Source organism: Malaclemys terrapin, chromosome 24, assembly GCF_027887155.1.
Source record: "Malaclemys terrapin pileata isolate rMalTer1 chromosome 24, rMalTer1.hap1, whole genome shotgun sequence".
Taxonomy (NCBI): Eukaryota; Metazoa; Chordata; order Testudines; family Emydidae; genus Malaclemys; species Malaclemys terrapin.
The window spans coordinates 2,946,135-2,973,101 of record NC_071528.1 but is presented as its reverse complement, the minus strand read 5'-3'; the positions used below and the strand labels follow the sequence as shown (position 1 = coordinate 2,973,101).

The following is a 26,967-nucleotide window of genomic DNA, read 5'->3' as shown; positions in this document are numbered from 1 at the left end:
GCTCTTCTCAGGCCACGCTCGGGGAGCTCTGCTCACACAGGGCATGTCTATGCTGTGGCTGGGTGCAAACCATGCAGGGATTGGGAGGGGGAGCCATTCCGCGCTGCCGGGGCCCAGTCGGCACTGGGACTTTGCAGCAATGCCTGTGCTGTCGGGCAGTCAGCGGCTCTGCTGTCTCATCCCAAGGTGTGAGAGCGCACTCTTCATCAGAGCGCCACACAAAGAGGGCAGTGTCATTAGCCCCATGTTACTGATGGGGAAACTGAGGCACAGCTGGGGCAGTGATGTGCCCAAAGTCACCCAGCAGAGCATTGGCAGAGCAGGGCACAAAGCCCCATTCTCCTGAGTCCCCGTCTGGTGCTCTACTCACTAGGCCACACTGCCTCCCTCGGAGGCTCTGGCCTGTGCTGGGGCAATGTGGTGCCTCACTGCCCATGGGGGCGCTCCAGGAGGCACCATGCCTCAGGGAGAACAATCTCACCAGCCTTACTGGGTGAGTGCTCTCTGCCACCTCCAGCCACTCCTTCCGCTCCTCGGCAGGGGCCAGTCCCAGCCTGTCCCCTGGCTGGGGACCCCTTGCCCCAGGAATGCACGGGATGTGTCCCACACAGCCTGCTCTTTGTGACGCTCTGCTTAGTTTGGCTTCCTGCAACTCACTGAGCACGTTTCCCCAGCCACAGGCGGCAGCTTTCCCTGAAGCAAGGCCAGCGGTGCTCACAGGGCATCCACTGCTCCTCCCGGGCAACATGAGGCTGCATGGGTCACTCCCAGAGGAGTCAGTAAGGAAGGTCTTCAAGGGGAGAGGCCCTGAGTACAACTCTGCCACTTCATCACCAGCACTGGGGGAAGCATAGGCAATTCTGTCTGCATCCAATCTGGGCTGGGTGGACCTCAGAATGTTGGAACAAGCAGATGGCGGAGACCCAGGAGGGAGCCCTGGGTTAATAGCAAAACAGGGGATCAATAATGCACTGACCATATTGTTTTCTACCATAAATAATAGAAAATACAATACACAGAAAGGAGAGAGCAACTGGAGAGACAGCCCGCGCGTGGGCTGAGCAAGCGTTTCAATGTGTTTGCTCTTGGAACAGCTACACACTAGCAATGGGCTTGAGCTAAACAGCTCAGCTTGGCCAACACTTGCAATTTTATTGCAAACCTCACAGTATTTGAGGTTTCACTTAAAGTCCCAGCTCCTAGAGTCAGGGGATTCCAGGAGACTCTCGACTTTCATAAAGCAAAGGAACTCGCTAGCCTGCGTGGCTGGGAACACCTGGCCCCCTAAGGGCTCTGAAAGTCAAAAGCAAAGAAACAGAACCTCCCAGGTTGTTAAAAAATATCTCCTAATTTTGCCTGGCTAATGGGCCTGGCACCCGGGTCCCAGCCACACAGCACTTTGCTACATTGGGCCAGACACTTTGCACTCTTCCCTGTTTCTAGTGTGCAAATAAAGGATTAAAGGCTGTTCGGGATGCCTCAGGGGTAGCACCCACAGCTCTCTGCTTTTCCAGGCCTGGCACCCTGAGCCCCCTAAAGGGGCAGTGACCGCTAATGAGCTTTCAGAGCAATGGAGTGGAAGAGGCCCCCATGTACTCACCCGGAGGAGCTCCACGGGGCAGGGTTACCCAAGTTCCTGTCTCATGGATGTCCCCCACGGGTCAGGAACTACTGAGATCTTGCATTGTCCGTGGCCCAGCAGAGCTAGCGCATCTGTCTGTGCACATGGGGACGCCCGCTCCCAGCCGCATGGCAGACATTGCACCTGACGTCCGCGATCCCCCTTTCCTTCACGCCAGGATCTGCATCACTGAAGATGTTCAGGCTCCTCCTCCTGCCCTTCGCCATACCGGGGGGCAGGGGCTAGCTGCCGGTTTGCTCTGCAGGGCTTGGCCACCTGGTTCCGTGCCAGGAAAGCAGGAGTTAACTGAGCGGCGATTTCATCTTTCCTCTGCAGTGAAACTTGTAGCTCCTCAGCCGCTGGGAGGCTGAATTCAGTAGGAGGCTGCCTGTGCAGAGCACATAGGGTGCTCCAGCATCAGCAGCTCCAGCACTCCCTGCTGGAAATGGGTTGCTAAGGAATATGACTCGTTCGGTGGCCATGCTGGTCTCTCCTACGCCCCTTGTGAACCCCCAGGCCTGAGGCGCTGACTTCACAAACGCAGCACACGTGGGCGGGGCGAGGCTGCACACAAAGGCACTTGGGCCCAATGGGGTGTGGAGCAGCCCCCTCCAGAGCACAGGGCACTGGATCTGGTGATGGCAGAACGTCATCCAGTGCTGACAGGAGGAGAGGAGAGGGAGGACAGGAATGCAGGAGAGCTTGCATGGCGGGGGGGAGGGTTTCCCCACGCCAAAGGCCAGCCTGCCCTCCCCTGCCCTCACAATCCCAGCTTCCAAGGTGTGGGGCCCAGATGCCTAATGGCCCACCGCATGCTGCATGAGCACAGCGGCCCGCTGCAGCCAGGGCCCCAGGGACAGTGAGGCTGCCACGCTCATGGTGATGGGACCATGCAGGCCTGGAACTGCATCCCGGAGGAGACCACAGTCACCCTGAGCCTAGATGGGAAGCCCACACCACGAACTGAACCAAACCAAACCTGTGCCCAGGAGAAAGGTGAGAGTCTGGGACTGAGATTGTCACTTCAAACGAGGCGGGAGGCACTCAGAGAGCTCTTGCTGGCTGCGCTGTATGGACATGGCTGGAGACCCTGCTGCAGGGACTGGGGAGCCAGGTGAGAAGATGTCAGGGAACCAGATCCAGCACCCTGAGAGGCCCCAACAGATCCCTCTAGCCAGGAGCACATGGTGGAGCTGGGCAAGGACAGGAATGGAGGGATGTGACAAAGAAAGGCCGAGCGGGGGCACCAGGGCCTACGTGGCTCTGAGAAGGGAAGCGCTGCGCAGAAACCCACAGGGAGAACAGAAAATAAGAACGGCCATACTGGGTCAGACCAAAGATCTATCTAGCCCAGTATCCTGTCTTCCAACAGTGGCCAATGCCAGGTGCCCCAGAGGGAATGAACAGAACAGGGAATCATCAAGTGATCCACCCCATCACCCATTCCCTGCTTCTGGCAAACAGATGGACCTATCCTCCGTGAACTTACCTAGTTCTTCTTTGAACCCTTTTATAGTCTTGGCCTTCACAACATCCTCTGGCAAGAAGTTCCACAGGTTGACTGTGCGTTGTGTGAAGAAATACTTCCTTTTGTTTGGTTTAAACCTGCTGCATATTAATTTCATGTGGTGATCCCTAGTTCTTGTGTTATGAGAAGGAGTAAATAACACTTCCTTATTTACTTTCTCCACACCAATCATGATTTTATAAACCTCTATCATATCCGCCCTTAGTCATCTCTTTTCCAAGCTGAAAAGTCCCAGTCTTATTAATCTCTCCTCATATGGCAGCCATTCCATAACCTTAATCATTTTTCTTGCCCTTTTCTGAACCTTTTCCAATTCCAATATATCTTTTTTAAGATGTACAACCAGATCTACATGCAGTATTCAAGATGTGGGTGTACCATGGATTTATATAGAGGCAATATGATATTTTCTGTCTTATTATCTATCCCTTTCCTAATCCCAACATTCTGTTTGCTTTTTTCACTGCTGCTGCCATAGGGGCTAACTCCGTGGGTGCTCTGGGCCTGGAGCACCCATGGGGAAAAATTGGTGGGTGCTCTGCACCCACCGGCAACCAAGTTCCCTGCCCTCCCGCCTCACCTCACCTCTGCCTCCTCCCCTGAGCGCGCCATGTCCCTGCTTCTCCTCCCAGCGCTTGCTGCCACAAAACGGCTGTTTCGCAGCGTAACAAGCTCTGGGAGGGAGTGAGGAGCAGGGGGAACGCGGCGCGCTCAGGGGAGGAGGTGGAGAAGAGGTGGGGCTGGGGCAAGGATTTGGGGAAGGGGTTGGAATAGGGGCGGGGGTTGGCGGAGTTGGGGTGGGGACTTTGGGGAAGGGGTTGGAATGGGGGCAGGGCAGGGGCGGGAGGGGGCGGGGCCGGGGTGGAGTCGGGGTGGGACCCGGGGCAGAGGGGGGGGGGTCGAGCACCCACCGGCACCAGCAGAAGTTGGCACCTATGGCCGCTGCACATTGAGTGGATGTTTTCAGAGAACTATTCACAATGACTCCAAGATCTCTTTCTTGAGTGGTAACAGCTAATTTAGACCCCATCATTGTATATGTATAGTTAGGATTATGTTTTCCAATATGCATTACTTTGCATTTATCAACATTGAATTTCATCTGCCATTTTGTTGCCCAGTCACCCAGTTTTGTGAGATCCTTTTGTAGCTCTTCGCAGTCTGCCTGGGACTTAACTATATTTTGTAGTTTCGTATCATCTGCAAATTTTGCCACTTTTTCCAGATCATTTTGAATATGTTGAATTGAACTGGGCCCAGTTCAGATCCCTGCGGGACCCCACTATTTATCTCTCTCCATTCTGAAAACTGACCATTTATTCCTACCCTTTGTTTCCTATCTTTTAACCAGTTACCAATCCATGAGAGAACCTTCTCTGTTATCCTTGCTTAAGAGCCTTTGGTGAGGGACCTTGTCAAAGGCTTTCTGAAAATCTAAGTACACTATATCCACTGGCTCCCCCATGTCCACATACTTGTTGACCCCCTCAAAGAATTCTAGTAGATTGGTGAGGCATGATTTCCCCTTACTAAAACCATGTTGACTCTTCCCCAACAAATTATGTTCATCTATGTGTCTGACAATTTTGTTCTTTACTATAGTTTCAACCGGTTTGCTCAGTACTGAAGTCAGGCTAACTGGCCTGTAATTGCTCAGATCACCTCTGGAGCCCCTTTTAAAAATTGGCATCATATTAGCTATCTGCCAGTCATTTGATACAGAATGAGCTGAATGAAGTGGAGCAGCAAGCTGCAGGGGCCTGCGGAAGTGGGACAAGGCCCTAGGAGTGTGTGCTGCTTCCCAGGCCTGGCCGAGCACAGCGCCTGGCTGGAGGGTTTGCACATTCTCCTCGGGAGGCCCGGAGCCACCCCGTGTTGCTTGGCCCTTTCATTGTGGCTCTGGGGACGTCTTGTGCTAAAAGGTAAAAGCGGTTTGATTTGGGGAATGTGTGTGGGGAGCAGCGTGGTCCTGTGGCAATCAGGACACTTGAGTTCCACCTCATTGTGATACCAACTCCCTTGGGGCCGGGGGGAAGGCTGGCTGGGCCTCAGTTTCCTGGTCTGTACAAGCTGGCTAAGAACCGAGTGCACAGGTTGGTGGGCTGTTCTGTGCAGATACCTGGGAGCAGGGGGGCTTGGAGCACATCCTGGGGAATGTGGGATGCTGCAGCGTCAGGCACTGCAGTCTCCCAGGCCGTTGAGGGATCAGCGTCTGGGATCAGTGCCTGACTTTGCAGGAGCACGGAGCGCTGGCTGCACAGGGCTGTCCCAGGAGCAATGATTACAGGAGTGTGTTCCTTAGAGCGGGAGCCAGGCTGGGAGCGGAGGTGGAGTCCTGCACAGGCAGGTGCTGGTGCTGCTGGGTTTGGTTCAGGGCTGGCTCTGTGTGGGGGGATCAGTCATGAGGCTGACACACACGTTGTCAGGGAGACATTCCCGTCACATCCTCCGCTCGCTCGGAGCTCTGGAAATCTGGGCTTGTGTTTTGGAAAGCGTGAGGTGCCTGCTCGGCTGCCTGTGGGCTCTGAGTAACTCTCTTCCCCCACCCGTCAGCTCCGCAGGGCTCAGCCCCCTTCCCCTCAGCATAGTACTGAGGGATGGGATGGGATCCAGGCTGGCAGCAGTGGAAGCTGCAGGTGACTGGGTGGTGGTGTGTGTGTGTGTGTGTGGGGGGGGGCAGCACATACACTGCGGTGAGCAGCTGGGATCCTCTATGAGGGGCGTGGGGGAGAGTGTGTGGCTGTTCCCTTGTTCAGGATCCCCCTGGAAGGGGCGTGGGTCAGGGCCCTGCAGAGAGAACCAAGCCCTCCCCATCCTACACAGGCCTTCAGCCCTTCTGTCTGGGGGGCAAAGGGGGCAGAGAGCTAACAGGAAGGCAGGGGTGAGAGGGCAGATGGGCCAGAGCAGAGCTGAACTGAGAGGCAGGAGACCATCCTGCCCTCCTCTTGAGAGCCCCCATGGGGCACTGCTCCTGGGCTCGTTCTGCCAGGTGGGGTGGAGAAGCCAAGTCTCAGCGTCTGATAGCAGGAGGGAAAGGAGGGGAGAAAGGGGAAATACTGTGGGGGGCATTAGCCTCCCCCAAAGCTTCTGTGGGGAGAAAACAGGTCCCCCTTCCCCCTCCTGGACTGGGTAGGTGAGAACCAGGCCCCTGCCCCTCGACTTGGGCCTTGAGCAGTTTCAGCCCCTGCCCTGGGTCTGTGTGTGTTGGGGACCCCTGGACCCCAACTCCTCTGTATCCAGGCCCTCTTGCAGTGAGCGTCCCCTGGTGCTCACAAAGGGTAAGGTAGATGCTTTCCCTGCCCTGCGTGCCCTACACTAGGAGGATCTTGGGTTGCTTCTTTGCTGGACAACTCCCTCCCCCCTGGGGTCCATTGTGTTGCCTCCAGGGTGCTGAGGAAGCAGGGGACTGAACCCTGAGGTGAAGGCTGCCGAGGGCAGAGTAACGCCTCGAACTCAGGGCCAGGCTCAGCCTGCTTCCGGCGCTGGCTCTGTCTTCTCACCCGGCTTGGGTCCTGCGCTGCCTGAGTGCCACACATGGGCTGGGCAGCAACTGACTGCGGAGAGCTCCATTAATTACAGCCCCTCACATGAAGTCGCTGACGATTAACACGCCCGCCCTGTATGAATTCCAGCGGCGGCTGCTCCCTTCAACAGAGACACCGTGGTGTCCCCAAGGGTGACTCCCAGCATGGGGCTGCCAGCAGGCCAGCATGTCCTTCCCACGCAGTGTGGCTGGGCATCTGCCAGGGCTTCTCGCTGGGTCATCCAGGTGCCTTCTGCATAAATCCAGAGCCATCATTTCTGTCACTAAGGGGCCCAAGCCCCAGTGCAAGCCTGGGGGCTGCTTTCCAGCAGTAACTCCAACCCGGCATCTCCCATCACTAGATCTGATGGTGGAAGCAGAGTCCCTGGCCAAGGGCTCTCCTGTGAGGATGCTCGACTCTTTGGGACCATCCCCTCCAGCGCCCAGCCATGGTGCTGTGCATTGGAGGCCAGTGTCTTAGCCTCTTGCCAACTAACGGATTCCAGGCTTGGGTCCAAGCTTCGGAAGTGGAGCTGGGAATGGGGAGGCGGCCATGCATGGCACAGTCCACACGGGGCATGCACCTGTCCGTGCCTGGCTTAGCCACTCTGGGCTGAACCCGGCTGATCTTGGCAGCAGATCGGGCTAGAAGTCCCCTGGTGGTTCGAAGGACTGTGCACCTCAGCCCCTGCGGCACTAGCCCTGGGCTAAGATGTGATACTTTAATCCCAAGACCTGGTTCTGGGGCTGCCAGGTGTCCCATGACCGGTTACAGTTACACAGTAAAGGTGGTACTTCGAGGAGCATGGGGCAAGGGTCTCTTGAGGAGAAAACCTTCCCTTCTGCTGACGGAGCAAAGGGTCTGACCCAACCCCTGGCAGCCCCCTGCCCCAGGGATGAGTGGCTCCTCCCAGCGGCAGCCTGGCCTGGCTTGCTGTGCTGCCCTGCTCCACGCCAGAGGTGGATGACATCTGCGTGGTTCTACAGCTCTGGCCTGGACACTGAGCCACATTCTTCCCCCTCCTTCCCCCCCCACCCAGATGCTGCTGCCCTTCGGGGGTTTGTTATTAGACATTTCCTGACCGAGGGTAGCCAAGGAACCGTGCCCCTGAAACTCCCCAGCCGGGGAGGGGGTGGCTGTTCATAGAATCATAGAATATCAGGGTTGGAAGGGACCTCAAGAGGTCATCTAGTCCAACCCCCTGCTCAAAGCAGGACCAATCCCCAACTGGGGCCTGCCCAGTTCACTGGACCAGAGTGACCCCAGCTTCTCTAGCACTTTGCACGGAGCAGCCAGCGGGAGCCAGGTTCTGCTGCTTGTTTAGAGCCGCACTGGGAGGGAGCCCAAATGCCCAGACACAGAGGGCCAGAACGTGGCCTTCAGCCACCAGCCTTGAGCGGAAGGGTGGGGATGAGGGGCAGGTAGAGCTGGCCTAGTCCTAGTGCCTCCCTGTGTACTGGGGTTGCACAACTTACCCCAGCTGTTGGGTGGCACAGGGTGCTCCCTTGGCACCAGCCCCAGGCCATAGGCTGGTGTGGAGGGGAGGTAGCCATGGCCCCTCCTCCTCCTCTGAACCCAGCAGGAGGGCACAGCTCCGCGGAGTGTGTGGGGACCAGGGGGCTGCTGTGAGCAGCCCCTGCACAGCCACATGGGGGCGAGTTTCTCCATCACCTGTGGCACATGCACGGCCTGGCTGGGCCAGAGGGAGACCCACAAAGACAGAAGCCCAGGGAGACTAAGATATGCGACCCCCCCAGCCCAACAAGCACATGCCTAGGGACTCATACGCACACACCCCCATGCGCTGCCCGCGGCCCTGCCACGCCCCGGGACATGGCATGCAGGTATGTGCGAGAGGCCTGGCTCTGCACCGGTTCTCTAGCTCAGGCTGGCCTTTGCAGTTAGCCTCTCCTTGGTTTGGCTGGAAGGCGGCACGCTGGGAGTAGTGCCTGCAGCCCACTGCACAGATAGGGGCACGTTGCCCGGCTACTGCACATGAACCTCTCCATCTCTGGGCTCCAGCAGGCAGGGTGCAGTCTATAGCAGTGCTTGGGAGCTGTGGGGTTTGGCAGGGCTGGTGCCTTGGTGCACTGCCGAGCGCAGAGAAGTCCAACTTCTGCTCCTGGGGCATAAGAACTTTCCACTATAATCCCAGCAGTGCCTAGAGGGAAGGCCCAGGCTGGGCAGCGGCTCCCAGGGAGCCGTGGCAGGTTGGCAGTGCAGCTGGAGTTGCCAGGACTGGTTGCTGTGGGCTGAGCCAGTGTCCCTGTGGGCTGAATGCCCTGGGTTAGCTCGATATGCCATGGCTGCCACAGCAGCACTGGTGCCATCCCTATGTTCTGGACCCTCTCTGAGCCTAGTTTTCAGGCTGGAGGATGGACTGTGAAACGCCACCTCGCGCTGCCTGAGGCCGCTCCTGTGTTCCCAGATGCTGGCAACATGAAATGCTGGGGGTGTTTGGCACTCAGGCCTGATTCGCCTGCTCTCCGAGTAGTGCCAGATGACTTACACCGGGGAGGGGCAGGCCTGGGCTTTGCTTTAACACGAAGACACCCCCACTGCAAGTGAATTCGGTGTCCTCAGAACATGAGGCAGGTGCTATTCTCCCTGCTGCTACCATGAGGAGCAGGGCCCCATCCTGCTGGGTGCTATACAGACACCTGGGGAGAGACCAGCTCTGCCCCAGAGAGCTCAGTCTAACACATGGTGGGAGGGGAAATGACTTTCCCAAGGTCCCACAGCCGTGGCTGAGATGGGAACAGAACCCAGGTGTTCGAGCCACGAGCCCATACTGCTAAAGTGGCCTTTGTCTTGGCTGCTCTGTGAACTGGACTGACCCGCTGCGGACCTGTCGAGGCTGGCCTGCTCTTTGTCACCCCTGTGGATGTGTTGGAAATCCCTCCCCCCAATAAAGGGGAAATGCAGGGAATGACAGAGGCCAAAGCAAGCCGTTCCCTGCTGTGCGCCAAGATCTACCCGCAGGCAACATGGCCCAAGAGCCCGGCAGGAGGGGCTGAGTGTTTTGCTTCTTCAGCCACAAATCTCATTGCTAAGGAGTCTTGAGCATCGACCTTTGCCCTTAGGTCGATCTCAGAGCAATCACCAAGTGTGGGGGTTGGGGGAGGGGGAATTTCCTTACAAGTTTTGGTAACACCCCCTGGAGAGGCCTCTGCTCACGTCAGTCCTCGTGGGTTGAGTTCGAGTGATCAGCTCTGTGCAGTCACCCAAGGAAATAAGCTGCCAAAGCCCCATCAGATGGCATGTGCTGGGGGGGCTTTGCTCGGTCTCTGGGAATGAAGGGAGTGAAGGCAGTACTGGACTGAAAGCCCTAAAGTGGCCTCTGCACAGAGTGGGCACAACACGGGGCAGTGCTAATGCAGCCCTCCCCACGCTGCCCATCAATGCCATGGGCTGGCAGCCCTGTGGACACGGTGGAATGCACGCTCCCTGGCAGCTGTTCCAGGTTTACAACAGCTCCAGGCCTGGCCTGAGCCTGCAGGGAGGTGGGCACGCAGATACCTGGCGTCAGGAGCTGCATGTGGCATGCCACGCTCAGTAGCGTCAGCTCCAAGAGTGCAGCAGGCAGGAGACAGCCCCCACCGCCAGGAAAATCAGGAGCTATAAAGAATGCATGTCGGGCTCTCTGTGCCGCCCACTTTTTCAGCCTTTAGGTCGTGCTGAGGGGCCATATTTTCAAGTTTCCCTTGGCAAGCATGAGGGCTGGAAAGGCACTTTCAAGGAACGGCAGCTGAGATTTGCCCCTGATCTCAGGGCTCCAGGAGCTGGGACTTGAAGAGAAACACCCAATATAGCAAGGCAGGACAGGAATTGTCCAACAGGACAGGAATTGTCCCCATTGTGATTCGCCCCTGAATTCCTGCATTGACTCATTGCAGGGCCTTAGATTCCTGTGTCTCTGAGCAGTCTGCCCCACCCCATCCAGCGAGTAGGGCTGATGGCTGGCACCACGGGTCATTGTCTCTACTGAGTGGGGTTATCAGTCAGGGGCAGTGTGGTGGCCTTGGGCTGATGTTGTCCTTTCTGATCTCTTTGCTTCTCAGCAATGGGGAACGTTTCACAGGAACAATCCGTGGGTCAGACTCTGCTCTGAGTTATACCAGTGTAAATCCAGAGTCAATCCAGTTACTCTGGGTTACTCTGTTGTGTTGGAGGTCAGACTCTACCCCTCTGCATGGCATCTGAAGCCATGGTCTCTGCAGGAATGATAGCAGCAACGCCCCGGCAAGAGAAAATAAATAGGGTGGTGGGGGGGTTCAGACATTTTGCTTTTTGAAAAAATGTTGGGAAACAAAATATTTTGTTAACAACTAAATTCTCTTGCAAAAAAAAAAAAATTGTTTTCAGCAGAATCCCGATTCCAGCAAAAAATCTTTTCACGTGAAGCTTGTCAGCCGGCTCTGCTATTTATCACTCCCCACTCCCTGGAGAGGGAGGGTTCTCCAGTTAGGCAGCAGACCCAACTCCATGTGCCCTAGGGGAGCAATTGTGCCCTGGCAGCAAAGGAGAGCAAAAAGCAGAAGTGACAGGTCTGCAAACCCATTGCTGGGGCAGGCTGGGCAGGGCCCATTTGTGTCTGATGCAGAATTGCCCGGAGTTCTGCCTGGGCTCCCAAGGGACGCAGCGCTGCCCGCATTGGAGAGGCATGTTACTCGCAAAATAATGCAAGCAGCTCGGTCTGGGTGGGGCAGTGACGGGGCAGTAGCTGGAGCGGAGGGTCAGGAGCAGCGGGGCAGGGACAGCCCTGGGCTTTAGCATAACATGTTTAGTGTGTTGGTGTGTGGGCTCCCTACAAACAGCCTCATGCCCTTCTCTTTCCCTTTCAGGAGCTCTTGGCTGGAGCCGTGCGGCCCCATTTAGCCATGGACTAGCCCTGGGACTCTCTGAGCACTGGCACAGCTGCAATCCAGAGCTGGCTCCATCCCCAGGTGGCTGTCAGTGTGCTCGTGGGCCGAGAGGATGGCTGCCGTGTGACCAGCCCGCACCCTGGCCCAGCTCCCGGCGTGGCAGGCGTGCTACGGCACGGCAATGAATGATGCGTCAACAATGGATTATGAACTGCTGTCCCCCTCCCTGGTGGAGCCCCCTGCCACCGGCCTGGGCATGGATGCCGAGCAGAAGACGGTCTTCGCCTTCGTCATCTTCCTCCTGGTCTTCTTGGTGATGCTCATGGTGCGCTGCTTCCGCATCCTGCTAGACCCCTACAGCCGCATGCCCGCCTCCTCCTGGACTGACCACAAGGAGGGGCTGGAGAGGGGCCAGTTCGACTACGCGCTGGTGTAGTGGGGCCAGGAACTCAGTGCGCCCCCCCGCCCCGCCCCTGCCTTTCTCTGTGGAGCGCTGCCCTGCCCCCTAGGGATTCTGCCAGTTGGGAGGGCGGAAGGGGCCTGCCTGGGTTTGTCTCTTTTCTAGGCACTTCTCCATTTTCTCCTTAAGCTGCAGCACCGTGCGTGGCTTGGATATTTGGGGGGATCTGGTGAGGGGGTGTCTGGGATGAGACGAGCCTGGTGAGCCCTTGATTCAAAACAGGTCCCCCCAGATGGCATTCTACTGTGCTTCTCAGTGTTGTGTGCTATGGGTGTGGGCATCGGGGTGGGGCCTATTGGGGTGGAGTGGGGCAGGGCCGGTTTCTCAGGGTTTCTGGCCTGGGTGGCTCCGTACCAGACACGGCCCGAGCATGGTGTCTGCCATTGTCGCCCAGGACAGGGCTGTGCAGTTCTGTGTCCGGGTGGCCTCATGGCTGAGCCCTGGCTGTTGGGGCAGGGGGTTGTTATAGGCACCTCAAGTTCTGGCTTCTATGACTTTCCCATTGAATTAACAGTCCCCAGGGTACCCCATGCCATGTGAGCTGGATGCTGCCCGTGCCTGCCCCATGCAGCCATTGCCCCACATACGAGGCAGCCCTGCCACCTGAGTGCCATCAATGCACAGCGCCCTCCTTGGTGGAGCACCCCCTATTGGTCTCGCTCTGCATTACACTGTAGCGAACCCCACCACCCCCAGCTGGAGAAAATGCCTCTGACCAAAGGTGCAGCCCTGCAGCCGACTACAGAGCCCCTGCTACAGCTGCAGGGCACCAGGCAGCCCGGCCCTCTCGCCCTGGGGATGCTGCAGTGACAGGAAGGAACTAACGCTCCCCAGTGAGCTGTGGGCCTGCTCTCAGTGGCCTTTCCCAGGCCTGCCAGTGGCTCAGCACCAGAGGTACTGGCTCCAGTGGGGTGGAGGACCCTCTCCCCTCACAAGCGCTCGATCAGGTGAGACTGACACCTCCCAGCTGCCCAGGGCACAGAGCTGACGTGATGGAGCTTTGTCTGGAACAGGACCTCACTTCCTGCCTCCAGCCCAGGGCCATGCTAGCCTTCCAGGGCGAGACAGACGCTGCAGTCAGGCACAGGCCTAGCCAGACTCCCTGTTGGGTTATAGCCATGGCAGGAGGGTTTGAGGTGAGGGTGTACAGCTGAAGGGTGTGCCCAGGAGAGAGCAGACCCTCCTCTTCCACAGAACTAAAGCTGCACTTCTGCTAACCCCTCCCAGCTCGGCCTCCTCTCTCTGCTGCTTTTTGTCATGGATACACCATGTCCCTGAGAACAAGCACATCTGGCCCCACGCGCCGCCACGTCCCCCCATGTGAGTCAAAGCTGGCCATAGGCCCCACCACATCCCCCATGAGCCAGAGCCAGCCCCACACACTACCACTGTGTGAGCCCAGTAGGGTCCCGCAGGGATCAGTTCTTGGCCCTCCACTATTTAACATTTTTATCAATGTCCTGTAAGAAAACATAAACCATCACTGGTAAAGTTTGCAGATGACACAATCACTGGGGGAGTGGTAAATATTGAAGAGGCCAGGTCACTGGTAGGGTGCTATTTGGCTCGCTCAGTAAGCTGATGTAAGAAGTATAGGTGTCATATGCCTTGAAAATACATTGTTCATAGAATATCAGGGTTGGAAGGGACCTCAGGAGGTCATCTAGTCCAACTCCCTGCCTTCACTAGCAGGACCAATTTTTTGCCCCAGATCTGTAAATGGCACCCTAAAGGATTGAACTCACAACCCTGGGTTTAGCAGACCACTACTCAAACCACTGAGCTATCCCTCCCTGCTCTTATCTCCTCTCTGCCCTTCTTGTTCACAGCTCTTGTCCACTCTCTGCCCTTCTAAGTAACTGCAGCCAATCATCCTGGTGTATCTTCCAAAACCTTAGCTTCCTCCTTGAGCTAAAGGCAATGAGGATCAATAGGGCCTGTCCCAGGAGGTGGGGCATCTTGTCTGCAGAGCACTAATTAAGCTAAAGTTAAACTACACAATTCCCAGGAAAGGAAAACTCTGATGCTTGATAAGGAACCTCCCAGCTGTTGATAGTTATTCACACCAAAGAGTCCCTTATTCACTAGTGGTTAAGATGTTCAACTCTCTTCATCTAGCTAAAGAGACCCCTTACCAGGCAACAGACAAGAATAATTGCCCCCTTTCTTGTGCCCTATTGTCTCCTGTCTTCGGGCTGCCCCCCTTCCCCCAGAGCACCCAGGTGCACTTGCCTCTGTTTCCCCTTTCAGAGTGCTCAGGAACTCCACTAGAAGCTCTCTTGTCTCAGTAATACCCCTTCTTGGGGCTGGTTATTACAAAATTACTGTGCCAACAGTCCAAAAGGCAAGTGGAACACATAGTCCATTTATCATCCCAGTGCAGGTAGTCCTTAAAATCCAAACATCATCCATGGGCATAATACATCCTGCACTCTGGTGCCTTCTGCCATGCCCGAACAGTCCTCTTTTGTCCCTCTACAAGGGCAGCTCCCCTAGCCCTACCAGCTGGAGTGCAACCCTGCTGTTCCCAGCAGGACCCCCAGAGCCTCTCTGCATCCCTCACTCTCCTGGCCCTGTCACTGTTCCCTGGGCTCCAGCTCTCTTGCATGGAGCTGTCAGGTTAACCCCACTGCAGTCCTCTGGCCTCCAGCCTTTGGCTTCAGCGCTCTGGCTTAGAGCCAGCAGGTACCTCCCTCTGCTCTTCTCTGGCTCATGCCCTCTGGCTTGGGGATGTCAGACAGCAAACCCCTCTTGCTGCTCTCTTGGCATCAGCCTTCCCGCAGGCACCTCCTCCACTCCCTGGCCTCTGGCAGCTCTTCCCTGCCGTTCTCTGGACTCTCACTTCCAGGCAGCTCTCACCAGGTTGATCTTTCCTGACTCACCAGGTTGCTCTTCCCTCGAGGCTTCAGGTGCCTTCTTGTAATCCCAACTGGAGTGAGCTGATGAATCACAGGTACACTGGCTCTGCTCCTTCTTGAAGAGCCAGTGTCAGCCTGTGACATTTCCTTGGTATGAACCAAGGACCGGGAGTGAGTATGGAAGGTGTTAAACCAACGAGAAATAACTCGTGAAACCTGATGGTCAAATGGGGCACACTTCTCGTTCCCCCAAGAAATCCAAACTGCTTACCCCTCTCCCCAAACTCCACAGTTGTTTGCCTTATTAATCAGATCTTCATCTTTCTATGTGAATAATCTGTCTTGTTCCTTCAATGTAATGTCTCGTGTCCTATGATAAGCCCTGAAAGATGTGCAGAGTGTTAGATATAATCCAAGAATATATGGACCGTGTCCTCTAGATTTAGAAAACTAGAAGGGATTTTGTTTGTTTTCTTTGTTTATGGTTGTTGCACTAGAGAATGGTATGCATTGTATGGCATGAGAAGAGATAACACTACTACATAGGACTAGATGGGGCCATTTGGATCATCGAGTATTGCATGGTACAGGCACTGAACCAAGGTATAACTTTGGAATATTAAGAGAAATTGCTTAAAGGAGGGATCCCAATTCAAAGTCAGGGTTAATACTGAAATATAATCCATGAAATTAATCAAACCTAAAAAAAACCCCACGACTGAAAGGAGCATTGAAGACATTTGTTATATGCCATCACCATCTACTGGACACTGATGGAAGTAACAAAGAAACAGCGTTGGAAGTTGAGAGTCATTTAGAAAGCATCCAGTAGAAACAAGAGAGCAGACACCTTCCAGCTAGCCCTGAAATCAGGGTAAATAAACCTGAAGTCATGTTGGACCTCAGAGCTTGCTGAACCCAGTAACCAGCCTCTCCCCTTATCCAGGCTCATGGGACCAAGAAGAGTTTGCAATGTTTGCTGAACCTCCATGTGTGGATGACTCTCCTCAGGGCCACAGGTCTAAGCCGGAGTGACTGAACCCACAAATAAGGTGCAGCATCCAGCAGTATGATTGACATGTGAACCAGCTGGGTGGCAAGGATCCCCCATCCCAGGATTAACAAAATAAGAAGTGATGAGCGTCCGTTTCAAAGATTATATTTCCATCTCTGATCTTTAACTGAAGGTGTGTGTTATCTCACTGATTCTACACTCTTTAATGAGATGTCAAGTAACCAAATTTTGGATTTTGACTAATTAATGCGGTATGTATACTCTCCTTATAAGTCCAAGCAGACTGAAATAAGAGCAATTTAAACTGTAACTTTAAGCAATTGCTTTTGGTATTTTAAACTTGCCCCTTTCATACCAAACCATTCAAATAGCAGGGACCACATTCTTCAAGGTGCCTTTAAAACAAGTGCATCCTTACTCCTTGGAGAGATACTAGGAGTGTATTAAACGTATTAGAAGTACTAAAGAATTGATGGTTAATGATCATAAGAATGGAATAAGAAATCTTGGTGATTTGCTTTGTTCCTTGGTATAACTGCTGAGCCTCAACGCTAGTCTATGACAATTGCTTGCAAGATTGTATTTATATGTTCAGTAAATGCCTAAGAACATTGGTTGTGTCTATACTTGGTTGACGAACTGTTGATTGTATACTTTTGTGTTTCTGGGTGAATTAAATAAACTGTTGATTGGTTAAGAACATCAAGTGATCGTATTTAAGAAATATCATCCTAGGTGTAAGTTGAACTGAAAAGAACCTTGCATTTAAATTAGTAAGACAATGTTCCTTTGAATTAATAGAAAGGGTTTATCCTAATTAAATTCCATTTCTGTATTGGCTACAACACATAGAAGTTTGGCAAATCTACTTTGATTCATAGATTACAAGGCAGAAGGGCCCATGGTGACCATCTAATCTGACCTCCTGCACAGGTCAGAGACCTGCCCCAAAAGATTTCCTAGAGCAGAGCTTTTAGAGAAACAGCCAATCTTGATTTAAAAATGGCCAGTGATGGAGTGCTCACCTTGGGAAATGGTTCAAATGGTTAATTTCTCTCACCATTAAAAATGTGCAGGTCAGACTAAATGTTCACAGTGGTCCCTTCTGGCCTTATATGAATCTCTGAGGGCTCAGCCACCTCCAGAAAACAAGCTCATCTTAGGCTGTGCCTCACATAAAGAGGAAAGAAGCTGCCATCAAAGAAATCACTACAACCAGGTGAGTGAAATGAGTCCCCCACAACAAAACCACACAATTCATATTATAATTTACACAGGACACTACGTGTGTAATAGACAATCTGTGGCAAGTGAAATCCCTGCCCATACGAGCTTGCAATCTAAGCAAGGAGAATTTAACACCATACTTCATTCATTCATTCACCACACTCAACTCAGTGGCATTTCTCTGTCCGTGCGTCTGTAACACGATAACATCTGCAGCCCATGTCCAATAAATTCCTAAATTTCGAGGAAGGTTCTAGGCATCAGTGGGACAAACCCTATTGATTTTCATGATAGTGGGAAAACCAGAATGCTGGGAAAGCCTGATTTCCATACAGATGTGCCTGCATGTAACTGCAGACAGATGAGCATTGTGACATCAGAGGTATCTGAGCCAGTCATCACTCAGTCCCTCCAGTTCACTTGCATACTTCAACCCTATTGGTTGAAATGAGGCAGCAAGTGAAGGTGCAGTCAAGACTAAGGTGCTTTGACCCAGGTAAGGGGTGCAGGGTTCAGGACTGGACCAGTGAAGGCTGCTTCAGCTCAGGGCTCCTAGTGGCTGAGAAGGAGTGAGGCTGGAGCCTTGCATTTTGGCTCCTGCTCCCCATGCTTGGCTCAGGCCGCTAAGTTCTCTTTACTTAGTCAGAATTGTTTTAGTTCATCTAAACAGAGCCCATCTCTCTGCCTGCAGCCCCACGTGAGCACTGTCAAGGGGAGGGATGACCAAGGCAGGCAGCAGGGTTAGGGCTACACGGGGGATTGGTGATGACTGGCTGAATTACCACTCATGTCTCAATGTTACTGCTCAGCCTTCTCTGGGGGTGTGTGGAAATAAGGCTTTCCTGGCATCCTGGTTTTCTGATTGTCACCAAATTCACAAGGGTTCTTCCCACTGATGTGCAGAATGTTTGCTGAAAGTTTGGAATTGATTGGATATGGTCTTCAGAAATCATTGCCTGACAGACTGACAGTCAGAGCAAGAACTGTCTGCATTGAGTTCATAGAATCATAGAATATCAGGGTTGGAAGGGTCCTCAGGAGGTCATCTAGTCCAACCCCCTGCTCAAAGCAGGACCAATTCCCAACTAAATCATCCCAGCCAGGGCTTTGTCAAGCCTGACCTTAAAAACCTCTAAGGAAGGAGATTCCACCACCTCCCTAGGTAACCCATTCCAGTGCTTCACCACCCTCCTAGTGAAAAAGTTCTTCCTAATATCCAACCTGAACCTCCCGCACTGCAGACAGATTTTTACCCCAGTTTCCTAAATGGTCCCCTCAAAGATTGAGCTGACAATGCTGGATTTAGCAGGCCAATGCTCAAACCACTGAGCTATCCTTCTCCCTCCTGAATAATATATGGAGATATACCTATCTCATACAGCTGGAAGGGACCTCAAAAAGTCATCAAGTCTAGCCCCCTGCCTTCACTAGCAGGACCAAGTACTGATTTTGCCCCAGATCCCTAAGTGGCCCCCCTAAAGGGTTGAGCTCACAACCTGGGTTTAGCAGGCTAATGGTCAAACCACTGAGCTATCCCTCTCCCTCACTTGATCAGCCAGTTAATAGCTTGGGGAAATACTTTTAACAGGGAGAAACATTGGTTCCTTTAAAAATAACTCATTTATTCGTAATTCACCCTACATGTGGCGTCATTTTAAATATAACCCTAACTACACTTAACTATGAACAGGGAAATCGATCTAATGGCGATGGAGCAGCAGACACTGCTGAGGTCCATCTTGCTGCCATGGGATCCCCACGGACAACTACTCGACAGAAGAATGGATGGTTCTTGTGTGCCTGTATGGAGAGCCATCAGCACTATGCATAACTACCCTGGAACAAGAGGATAGGGAGATGCAGTTGGAAGGGACACATAGATGGTGCAAACTAGAGCATTGGGTAATTCTGAGCATGCAGGAAAGGCTAGGAAGGGCCCGTAGTCTGAAGGTGACTTGACATGGGCCATGCGGAATGAACTTGTGTTTGTCTAGCTGGCAGTGTCTGGTTTCTGCCGCCTTTTGTGGTAGGTTTGCCAATTATGGTTGGACGTATTCCTGGAGGTTTCTTTGCATGACATAATCTTTAATTAAAGATTAATCTCTAATTCCTGGAGACTCCAGGCCAATCCTGGAGGGTTGACAACTCTATTTCGTAGTCACGGGGGATAGAATGCACCCTGCAGTGTGTGATGGAGGAACGTGCTGCTCTGTACCAATCCACAGCTGAGGAGCTCAGCGGAGACCAGCACCAGCATCCTGAGGGGCAGAGACCAGTGATAACAGCGTCTGCTCAACTCCCCTAAAGGCTACACTGGATAACCCATCAAATATGCCAGCATGGAGATGTTGGGTGGTGCCTGGGGCAGGGTTGGGTGGGTCCCCAGGGTTTAACGAGACCCCACTCTCCACAGCTGGATGGGAAAATGCCCTTCTGTGCCTGGGGGATTTCCTGGAATCTAATGGAAGAAAAGGGGCCCCTCCCCCTCTGAGAATGAAACACTAGGTCAGGCATTAGAACAGGACAGGCTGGGGGTGAACAGCACTTATCCCCTGTCACCCTTATTTCCTAGGCACCACCTTCCACTCCAGCCGGATGCTCACAATTAGAACACCCCCCGACCCCCCACTCCGCCCTCAGCTCCCTCCTTCCTCTCCCCCCTCAGACATCCCCAGCTCCCTCTTGCCCAACCCCTGCCCCTCCCCCTCAGACACCCCACAGCTCCCTCCTGCCCAACGCCCACCCTCCCCCCTCAGTCACCTCACAGCTCCTTCCTGCCCAACCCCCGCCCCTCCCCGCTGAGACACCCCACAGCCCTCAGCTCCCTCCTGCCTCTCCCCCCTCAGGCACCCCTAAGCCCTTAGCTCCCTCCACCCTCAGGCACCCCCCAGCTCCCTCCTGCCCAACCCTGCCCCTCCCCCCTCAGACACCCACAACCCTCAGCTTCGTCCTGACCAACCCCTGCCCCTCAGAAACCTCTCCCAGATTTGATCTCCTCCATGCTGGCCTAGCTTCCCCAGAGCTCAGATCCAGCTCCATGGCTCGGGGGGGGGGCTGCCTCCCACCTGGCCCCCCCAGCTCAAGTCCAGCTCTCCCCTCACCCAATGCACAGGCTCAGCCCCTGCTGCCTGCCATGTCCCCCACACCCCGGCAGGGAGCATGCAGGATGCCTCTGATCTGCAACAGCCCCATTGTGCCTCCTCCCCCTGCTGCCTGGAAACCCCTAGAATGACCCTGTCCCCACTCCCATGGCGAGTGCATCAAGGGGTGGGGGGAGATCATGGTGGGTCGATGCTGGTGATTCGTCCCGTCTAATGGGAATATCAAACTGGCCTGAAGGACGCACTGCAGCTTCTAGTGTAGGGAACAATTTGTCCATGACTGGGGTCGCTCTGTCTAAGGCTACCATGGCTCCCGGGCCTGTAGGGCTTGCTCTGCGTAGGAGGCAGGTGCTGCCCCAGTTGCTCAAGAAGCAGAGACAGCACCATTTTCCTTTACCCATGTAACCTCCTCCCCCCCCCCCCCGTGGCACCTCGTGAGGGGCCTGACTCAAAGCCCCCAGCAGTCACTGGAAAGCTGCCCTTTTGGAGCACGCTGTATCACCAGTGCAGCTTTCTCCTGCAGCCAGACAGCTGCTGCAGGGGTCATTTCCAATGTGATCTGAGAGCTCAGCACCTCCAGCTACAAATGAGAGGCAGAACCATTTAACCCAAAATAATTTTATTGTTGCTGTTGCTTCTGATACAAAAAGGAATCCACAAAGAGACGCTCGCTCTGCGGGGCAAGGTGGCACAGCTTCTGCACTGGGTGTGCCCAGCGCATCTGAAAACCAACTAGCAAGAAATGCCAATGAACACAAATCACCACACTAGACTGGAATGAATGAAAACATTTCGCTTTCTCATTTGACACGTTTGGCTCAACACACACACACAAAACCCCACTTCTGCTAATTTATTATTATTAATTTTTTTTAAAAGCACCTTTTGGTAAAAAAACAAAACAAAAACAGGCCACCTGTCATGTCATGAGGTCTGGTACTCTTGCAAAATCCAGCTTGTGTTGTTTGCAGCTGCATTATGCAAAAGAGTTTTCAAGTTTGATATTAGCCAAAGTACAGTATACACACACTTCCCCTACATGCCATGTGGTGGCAGCATCCCAGGAAAGAACAGAAATGAAAAACAACCCCCCACCCCAAAGTACCAAAAAAGCTACAGGAATATGCCCTCCTCACAACAACGAGCAGTCGTAACATTGGTGGTTATACATAAATATGAAGGGTGGATGCAGTGCAGTAACCCTGACGATTCAGTACCAGCACCAGCTTCCGTGAGCTGAAAGCACCATTGATCTGGGGATCTATCAGGTAGTCTTGTGTGTTACCATGAGTGAATTAGCACCTTTGTTTCCTTTTGCTGATGCACAGTGTTGATGTAGAACCAAAAAAAACCCCAACAAACAAACCCAAAACCCACATAGACAAAAAACGGAAAAAAGAGTTTCATGCAAAACTAGAAAATGCCCTTGTAGAAAACAGTTGTATGAAAAATCACCCTCTTGGCAGGAAGCAAGGGCTGTCAGTACCAACCTGTTTGCTCAGGCCATCGGCGGCAGCAAGGAGACAGATTCTTTGCAATCTGATTTCGCAGCTTGTTTTTAGTGCATTTAGTTTGTCTGCATTGACCAGAGAATTAGTATTTCTGACATCACGTTGGAGTGACCAGAGCGGAATCCCATATTTGCAAGTGCCCCTGACTGTGGGTGTCTGGCCAAAGGCCCTGAGGTGACTCAAACCAGACACCTCCAAACTGGCACCCAAAATCAGGGACCATTTTGAAAATATGGGCCTAAATGCCCATGAGCCATGTCCCTCTCCCCTGTGGGCCTGCAGTGCCACTTCTCCTGCTCAGGGGGACCTCTCAGGGAACTCGCAAACGCTCCCAGCAGCGGGTCCAGGATCCCCCCACTGGGTCAAATAATCCCCAATTCCTACCAGCAGGAAGGGCCTATCTGTGCTGTGCTAAGACTCACTACATCTCTCGTGGCAATTTAGTTTGTTCAATCACAATCAAAGCATACAACTGTACACCTCCCCCCAAAGCTACTCAGCACCTGCTGGTGACAGAAGGACGTACGTTAACCTCTGCAGTTGCTGGAGCTGTAGGAACAACCCTTCCAAACTCCGCTCTGTGGAGAGGGTGGCAGCAGTACCAGCTAGTATTGCACATGTTCAGAACACTGCAGTATTGAAGCCTTAAACTGGAACAGAAGCCTGCAGTCCTTCAGACTGGCTAGCTTGCAGTGTGAGGTTACATGGCATAATCCAAACTGGCCCTTCACTCCAAGTGGGGCCAAATTAACCCTTTTTTTGCCATGCAAAGGGACAAAACGAAGGACCGATGGAACACAATATAAAAAAAGAGCGCGGCAGATAGTGAGCAGCCAGTGTCGGCTGAGGAGGATTTTCCAGAGCACCATTATGGCAATGCAGAAGCAAAGGAAAAACCAGATATGTTGGGAAATGGCACCAGTACAGCAGCTTCTCTAGAGGTCACGTCTGAGCTCTGTCCTCAGCCACCGCCCATCTCCTAGCTTGTGGATGGCGAGTGGCCGTTGGCCATGGAAGACAGGGAGATTTCAATGGGAAAATCCTTGTTAGCTCAGACTAACAGTGTCTTGTTTAAGGGAAGAGGGCAGGGCCGCCCATCGCAGGGGATGAGAGCACAGAGGGAGACACAGCCCCAGACAACAGGGTTTTGAACCATGGACAAAGATTTCACAAGCTCTTTTGGGGGGTTGCTTGGTGCGTAACACAGGCGCACTGTGAAGTAGAGCGGCCCTTAGCTGCCCAGGGCCCAGTGCTGAGTCCAAGGGCACATTTCCTAGCAGTCGGACAGCGTGGCCGGCGAGGTGCTGGCACAGGGGTGCGGCGATAGCAAAGGGGTTTGTTTCCAGGAGTGGGTGGCACTGCTAAGAACTGGGCTGTGGCTGGCTGGGTGGCTGGTTGGTTCTCATGGTGGCTAGTAAAGCTGGAGCTGAAGCCTCATCCTGAGTGCTTGGCCAAGCTCCCCTGCCAAGTAGTTGAGGTCGTTCTTGGCCTCCAGTTTCTGCAGTTCCTTCTTGCGATACAGGGGCACGCTCACAATCTCCAGCAGGTAGGTGCCAGGCACGATCTTCTTGCGGCCAAGGTGCAGGTAGCTGAGTCCTTCTTTCTGGTGGATGCGGAAGTAGCCGTCCTCGTTCCCATGAGAGACCACATAGCGCACATGGTTTTCCAGGGGCTCTACAGCCGGAAGCAGCTCCAGGATGTGCTCCTTGTGGTCCAGGGCCGAGAGGTTCAGGCTCATGGACAGGGGAGCATCAATGTCCACGCTGGCCAGACTCACTGCGGGCTCCTACGGAGAAGAAGGCAGGGCACCTTAATGAACTGGCACAAAGGATAGTCTGTGGCCAAGCCCAGAAAGGCCTGGGTGTGAGAAGGGAGCCTGCCCAGGGCACCCAAAGCAGCTCGGAGAAGTGGTTCCAGTGTAGGGTTGCCAGGTGTATGGTTTTTGACCAGAATGCCCAGTTGAAAAGGGACCCTGGCCGTTAAAGGTCCGGTTGGCAGTGCAGCGGGGCTAAGGCAGGCTCCCTGCCTGCCCCGGCTCCGCGTGGCTCCTGGAAGCAGCGGCATGTCCCCCCTCTGGCTTCTACGTGTAGGGGAAGCCAGAGGGCTCTGCATGCTGCCCACGCCCCAAGCGCCAGCTCTGCAGCTCCCATTGGCCAGGAACCATGGAGCTGGAGGGGGGACATGCCGCTGCTTCCGGGAGCTGCTTGAGGTGAGCACGATCCGGAGCCAGCACCCCTGACCTCCAGGCCTGATCCCCCTCTTGCCCTCTGAACCCCTCAGTCCCAGTCCAGAGTATCCTCCTGCACCCCAAACCCCTCATCCCCAGCCAAAACCCTCACCCCTTGGTGCCCCAACCCCCTGCCTCAGCCCAGAGTCCCCTCCCACACTCCAAACCGCTCAGCCTCAGCCCAGAGCCCCATCTGGCACCCCAAACCCCTCATCTCCAGCACATCACCAGAGCCCTCACCCCTCCCACACCCTAACCCCCTGCCTCAGCTGAGAGCCCCCTCCCATACTCCGAACTCCTCATTTCTGGCCCCACCTCAGAGCCACATCCCCGCCAGAGCCCTCACCCCCTCCTGCACCCCTACTCACTGAGTCAGTCCGGTGAAAATGAGCAAGTGAGTGAGGGTGGGAGAGTGAGCAACAGAGGGACGGGGGATGGAGGAGCGGGGGCAGGGCCTCAGAGAAGCAGCTGGGCAGGGGTGGGACCTTGGAGGAGGGGCAGGGCAAGGGTGTTCGGTTTTGTATGAGTAGAAAGTTGGCAACCCTACTCCAGTGCTGGGGATCCCACGTGCTCCCAGGGCAGCTGCTTCTCTTGCCAAAATGTTCCTCAGACTTAGTTTTTCTTCCTGCTTTGCCTAACTCCCCTGGGTGGTTGACCCAGGCCAGTAACTCCTGGCTCCGCCCTGCTGGCCAGCGAAGGTTCTGACTGTGCCTGCTTGGCACTGCCCTGTGGCTTGGGGTACAAGCAACCCACGCGATAAAGTGAAGAAATGTCCCTGTCGTGCTGAACCCCTACCTGGCGAGGCAGGTGTTCACGACTAGACGGGACCGTTAGACCATCTCCTCTGACCCCCTGCATATCACACAGGACAAAGACCCTCCAGCCCATCAGCGCTTTCAGAAAGAGACGGCCTGCCAGGGGACGGAGAATCCACTCGGACCCTGGCAGGTTGTCCCAATGTTGTTTATTATTGAAGAGGGTTACAAATTAAAATGCTCCTTGATCTGAATGAAGTGTACGGATGTGTACCCATGCACTGGTGCACTGTCTCTGACGGTGATTGGGCGTGTCACCAAGGCCTGCACTCAAGTTTGACTCCAGTAGCCCTGGTCTGACTGGGTGAGGGGGGCTCAGCAGATGGCTGAGCTGAGGGACAGAAGGGGTGCACAAGTGTTTGTGCAGCACTGAGAACACAGGGTCTGTGATGGTGGCCGGGTCCCTGTCTCCCCTGTGAATATGTGAGGGAGGGTGCATGGTCTGGTCCCAGATAATACCCCACACTGTGGGGACTCAGCAGCCCCCCAGACAATGGGGATGGCCCTCCCTCTCTCCTGGGGTTCTGAATGCACTGAGGCACTGAGTCACCAGGCACAGGGAAGGCTGATGTGGAGGTGGGTCTCTCTGGGCAGAGGTCCATCCTGTGACTGTCTCAGTGGTGCTGGGCTGGGGATGCCACACAGCTCTCTCCCAGACAGTGCGTGGGCCTGGCTCTCAGCTTGCCTCGAGCTGTCCGGAGGGCAGTGCATTACCTGGTGCCCCTCAGTCCCGTTGATGCTGCGGCGCTGACGGCCCCGCTTGGGGTAGCCATTTATCTTACACTCGTAGCAGGTCTCAGGGGAGAGCAGGTTCTCCTCATCCTCCTCCGGAGGGGCAGGCAGATAGGAGCCTTTGCCGAATCCGAGTCCAGAAATACAGTGCCTGGGGCCAGAGGAGTAAACAGTGGGACAGGATTCACCCAGAAGCCCCATAACACATGGTGCTCCCCAGTGCCAAGGCCCGTGAAGTGGGACCGGGCACACACCCAGGGCTGTGCCTGCGTCTGCCAGGTGGTGGGTGGGGTGTGCAGTGCGCAGCACAGTGTATGCTGCAACAAGGATCCTGGGCTTCAGTGAGGAAAGGGTTAACGGGATGTGCTCCCCTCTGCTGGGGCACTCAGATGGGGTACACAGACACAGAACCCCATCCTAGGCAGCACTGGAAGGACCCAGGCAAGCATCCGGGTATGTGCGTTTGCACATGTGTGCAGCTGTGCATGACCGAGCATGCTTGGGAGTGTGAGCGCACATGGGTGTCCCTGCATGAGCATGCACCTGGGAGTGTGAGCGCACAGGTGGGTGTGTTGTGGGACTGTACAGACACTCACAGGATACGTCTGAGCTCAGACTGCCGCGGGGCAGGGTGCTCCGGCACAGAGCTAGCGTGAGCCCGGGTGTCAGCACCTGCCAAGGTAACAGAGCAGCCCCATCTGCTCACCCTTGTCCAGCTCGGAAGTATCCCCCAGGGCAGCCGCACAGGTAGCCCCCATCAGTGTTGGAGCAGCCGTAGCTGCAGGGGCTGCCGCCGGCCGAGCACTCGTCCACATCCTGGCACCCGCCGAAGGCCTGGTCGAAGTCGAAGCCGGACGGACAGACGCACTTGAAGCTGCCCAGAGTGTTGTAGCAGGAGGCGGAGCCGCAGGCGGAGGGGCTGGAGCACTCATTTTCATCTGGAACCAGGACAGAGCAAAGGGCTCAGCTCCTGGAGCCCAGCAGAAGGGGACGGCTGTGGGTGGGAGCAGTAGCGTAGCAAGCGGGGTGCAGAGGAAGCAGCCCCTTCCCCTCAGCACACTTTGCAAAAGCGGCTGGAGGAGCGAGGGGGGGGGGCGCGGCCGGAGAAGTGGGGGCACAGGCTGGCTGTGGCCCGGCAGCCGCGGCCAGAGGAGCGAGGGAGGGGGGCGCAGGCTGACAGCGGCCGGAGGAGCGGGGGGGCGGGGAGGACACACAGCATGGCGGCCAGGCAGCCACAGCCGGAGGAGCCATGAGCGGGGAGGGGTGGTGTGGCTGGAGGAGCCAGCCAAGGGGGTGGGGGTGGAGCGGCCGGAGGAGGAGCCGGGGGCGTAGCCAGAGGAGGAGCCAAGGGGGGCGCCTTTTTTAGGTTTGCTCTCCCTCCTCTTAAAAGCTGGCTACGCCACTGGGTGGGAGACCCTGCTAACGTCATTGCTCCAGCTCCCCGCTGCCTCCATCCTCTGCCAGTGAGATTAACGAGCCCCCG

General features: G+C 54.8%; 2 protein-coding genes across 4 annotated transcripts in view; one reads left to right on the top strand and one right to left on the bottom strand.

The window, feature by feature from the left end:
* Positions 1-16,571, top strand: part of CTXN1 (cortexin 1) — an 89,535-nt gene extending 72,964 nt beyond the window's left edge. The window contains exon 2 of the mRNA XM_054013980.1: positions 11,518-16,571. Coding sequence (XP_053869955.1) covers positions 11,720-11,974 — 255 coding nt within the window. The 5' untranslated portion in view covers positions 11,518-11,719 and the 3' untranslated portion in view covers positions 11,975-16,571. The remainder of the gene's footprint in view (positions 1-11,517) is intronic.
* Positions 16,572-20,801: 4,230 nt separating this feature from the next.
* FBN3 (fibrillin 3) overlaps positions 20,802-26,967 on the bottom strand; it is a 268,187-nt gene continuing 262,021 nt past the window's right edge. For all 3 annotated transcript variants that reach the window (XM_054013785.1, XM_054013787.1, XM_054013786.1), the window contains 3 exons: positions 26,191-26,422; positions 25,467-25,635; positions 20,802-23,496 (listed from right to left, as the gene is read on the bottom strand). In XM_054013785.1, the coding sequence (XP_053869760.1) occupies positions 23,122-23,496; positions 25,467-25,635; positions 26,191-26,422 (776 nt within the window). In that variant the 3' untranslated portion in view covers positions 20,802-23,121. The remainder of the gene's footprint in view (positions 23,497-25,466; positions 25,636-26,190; positions 26,423-26,967) is intronic.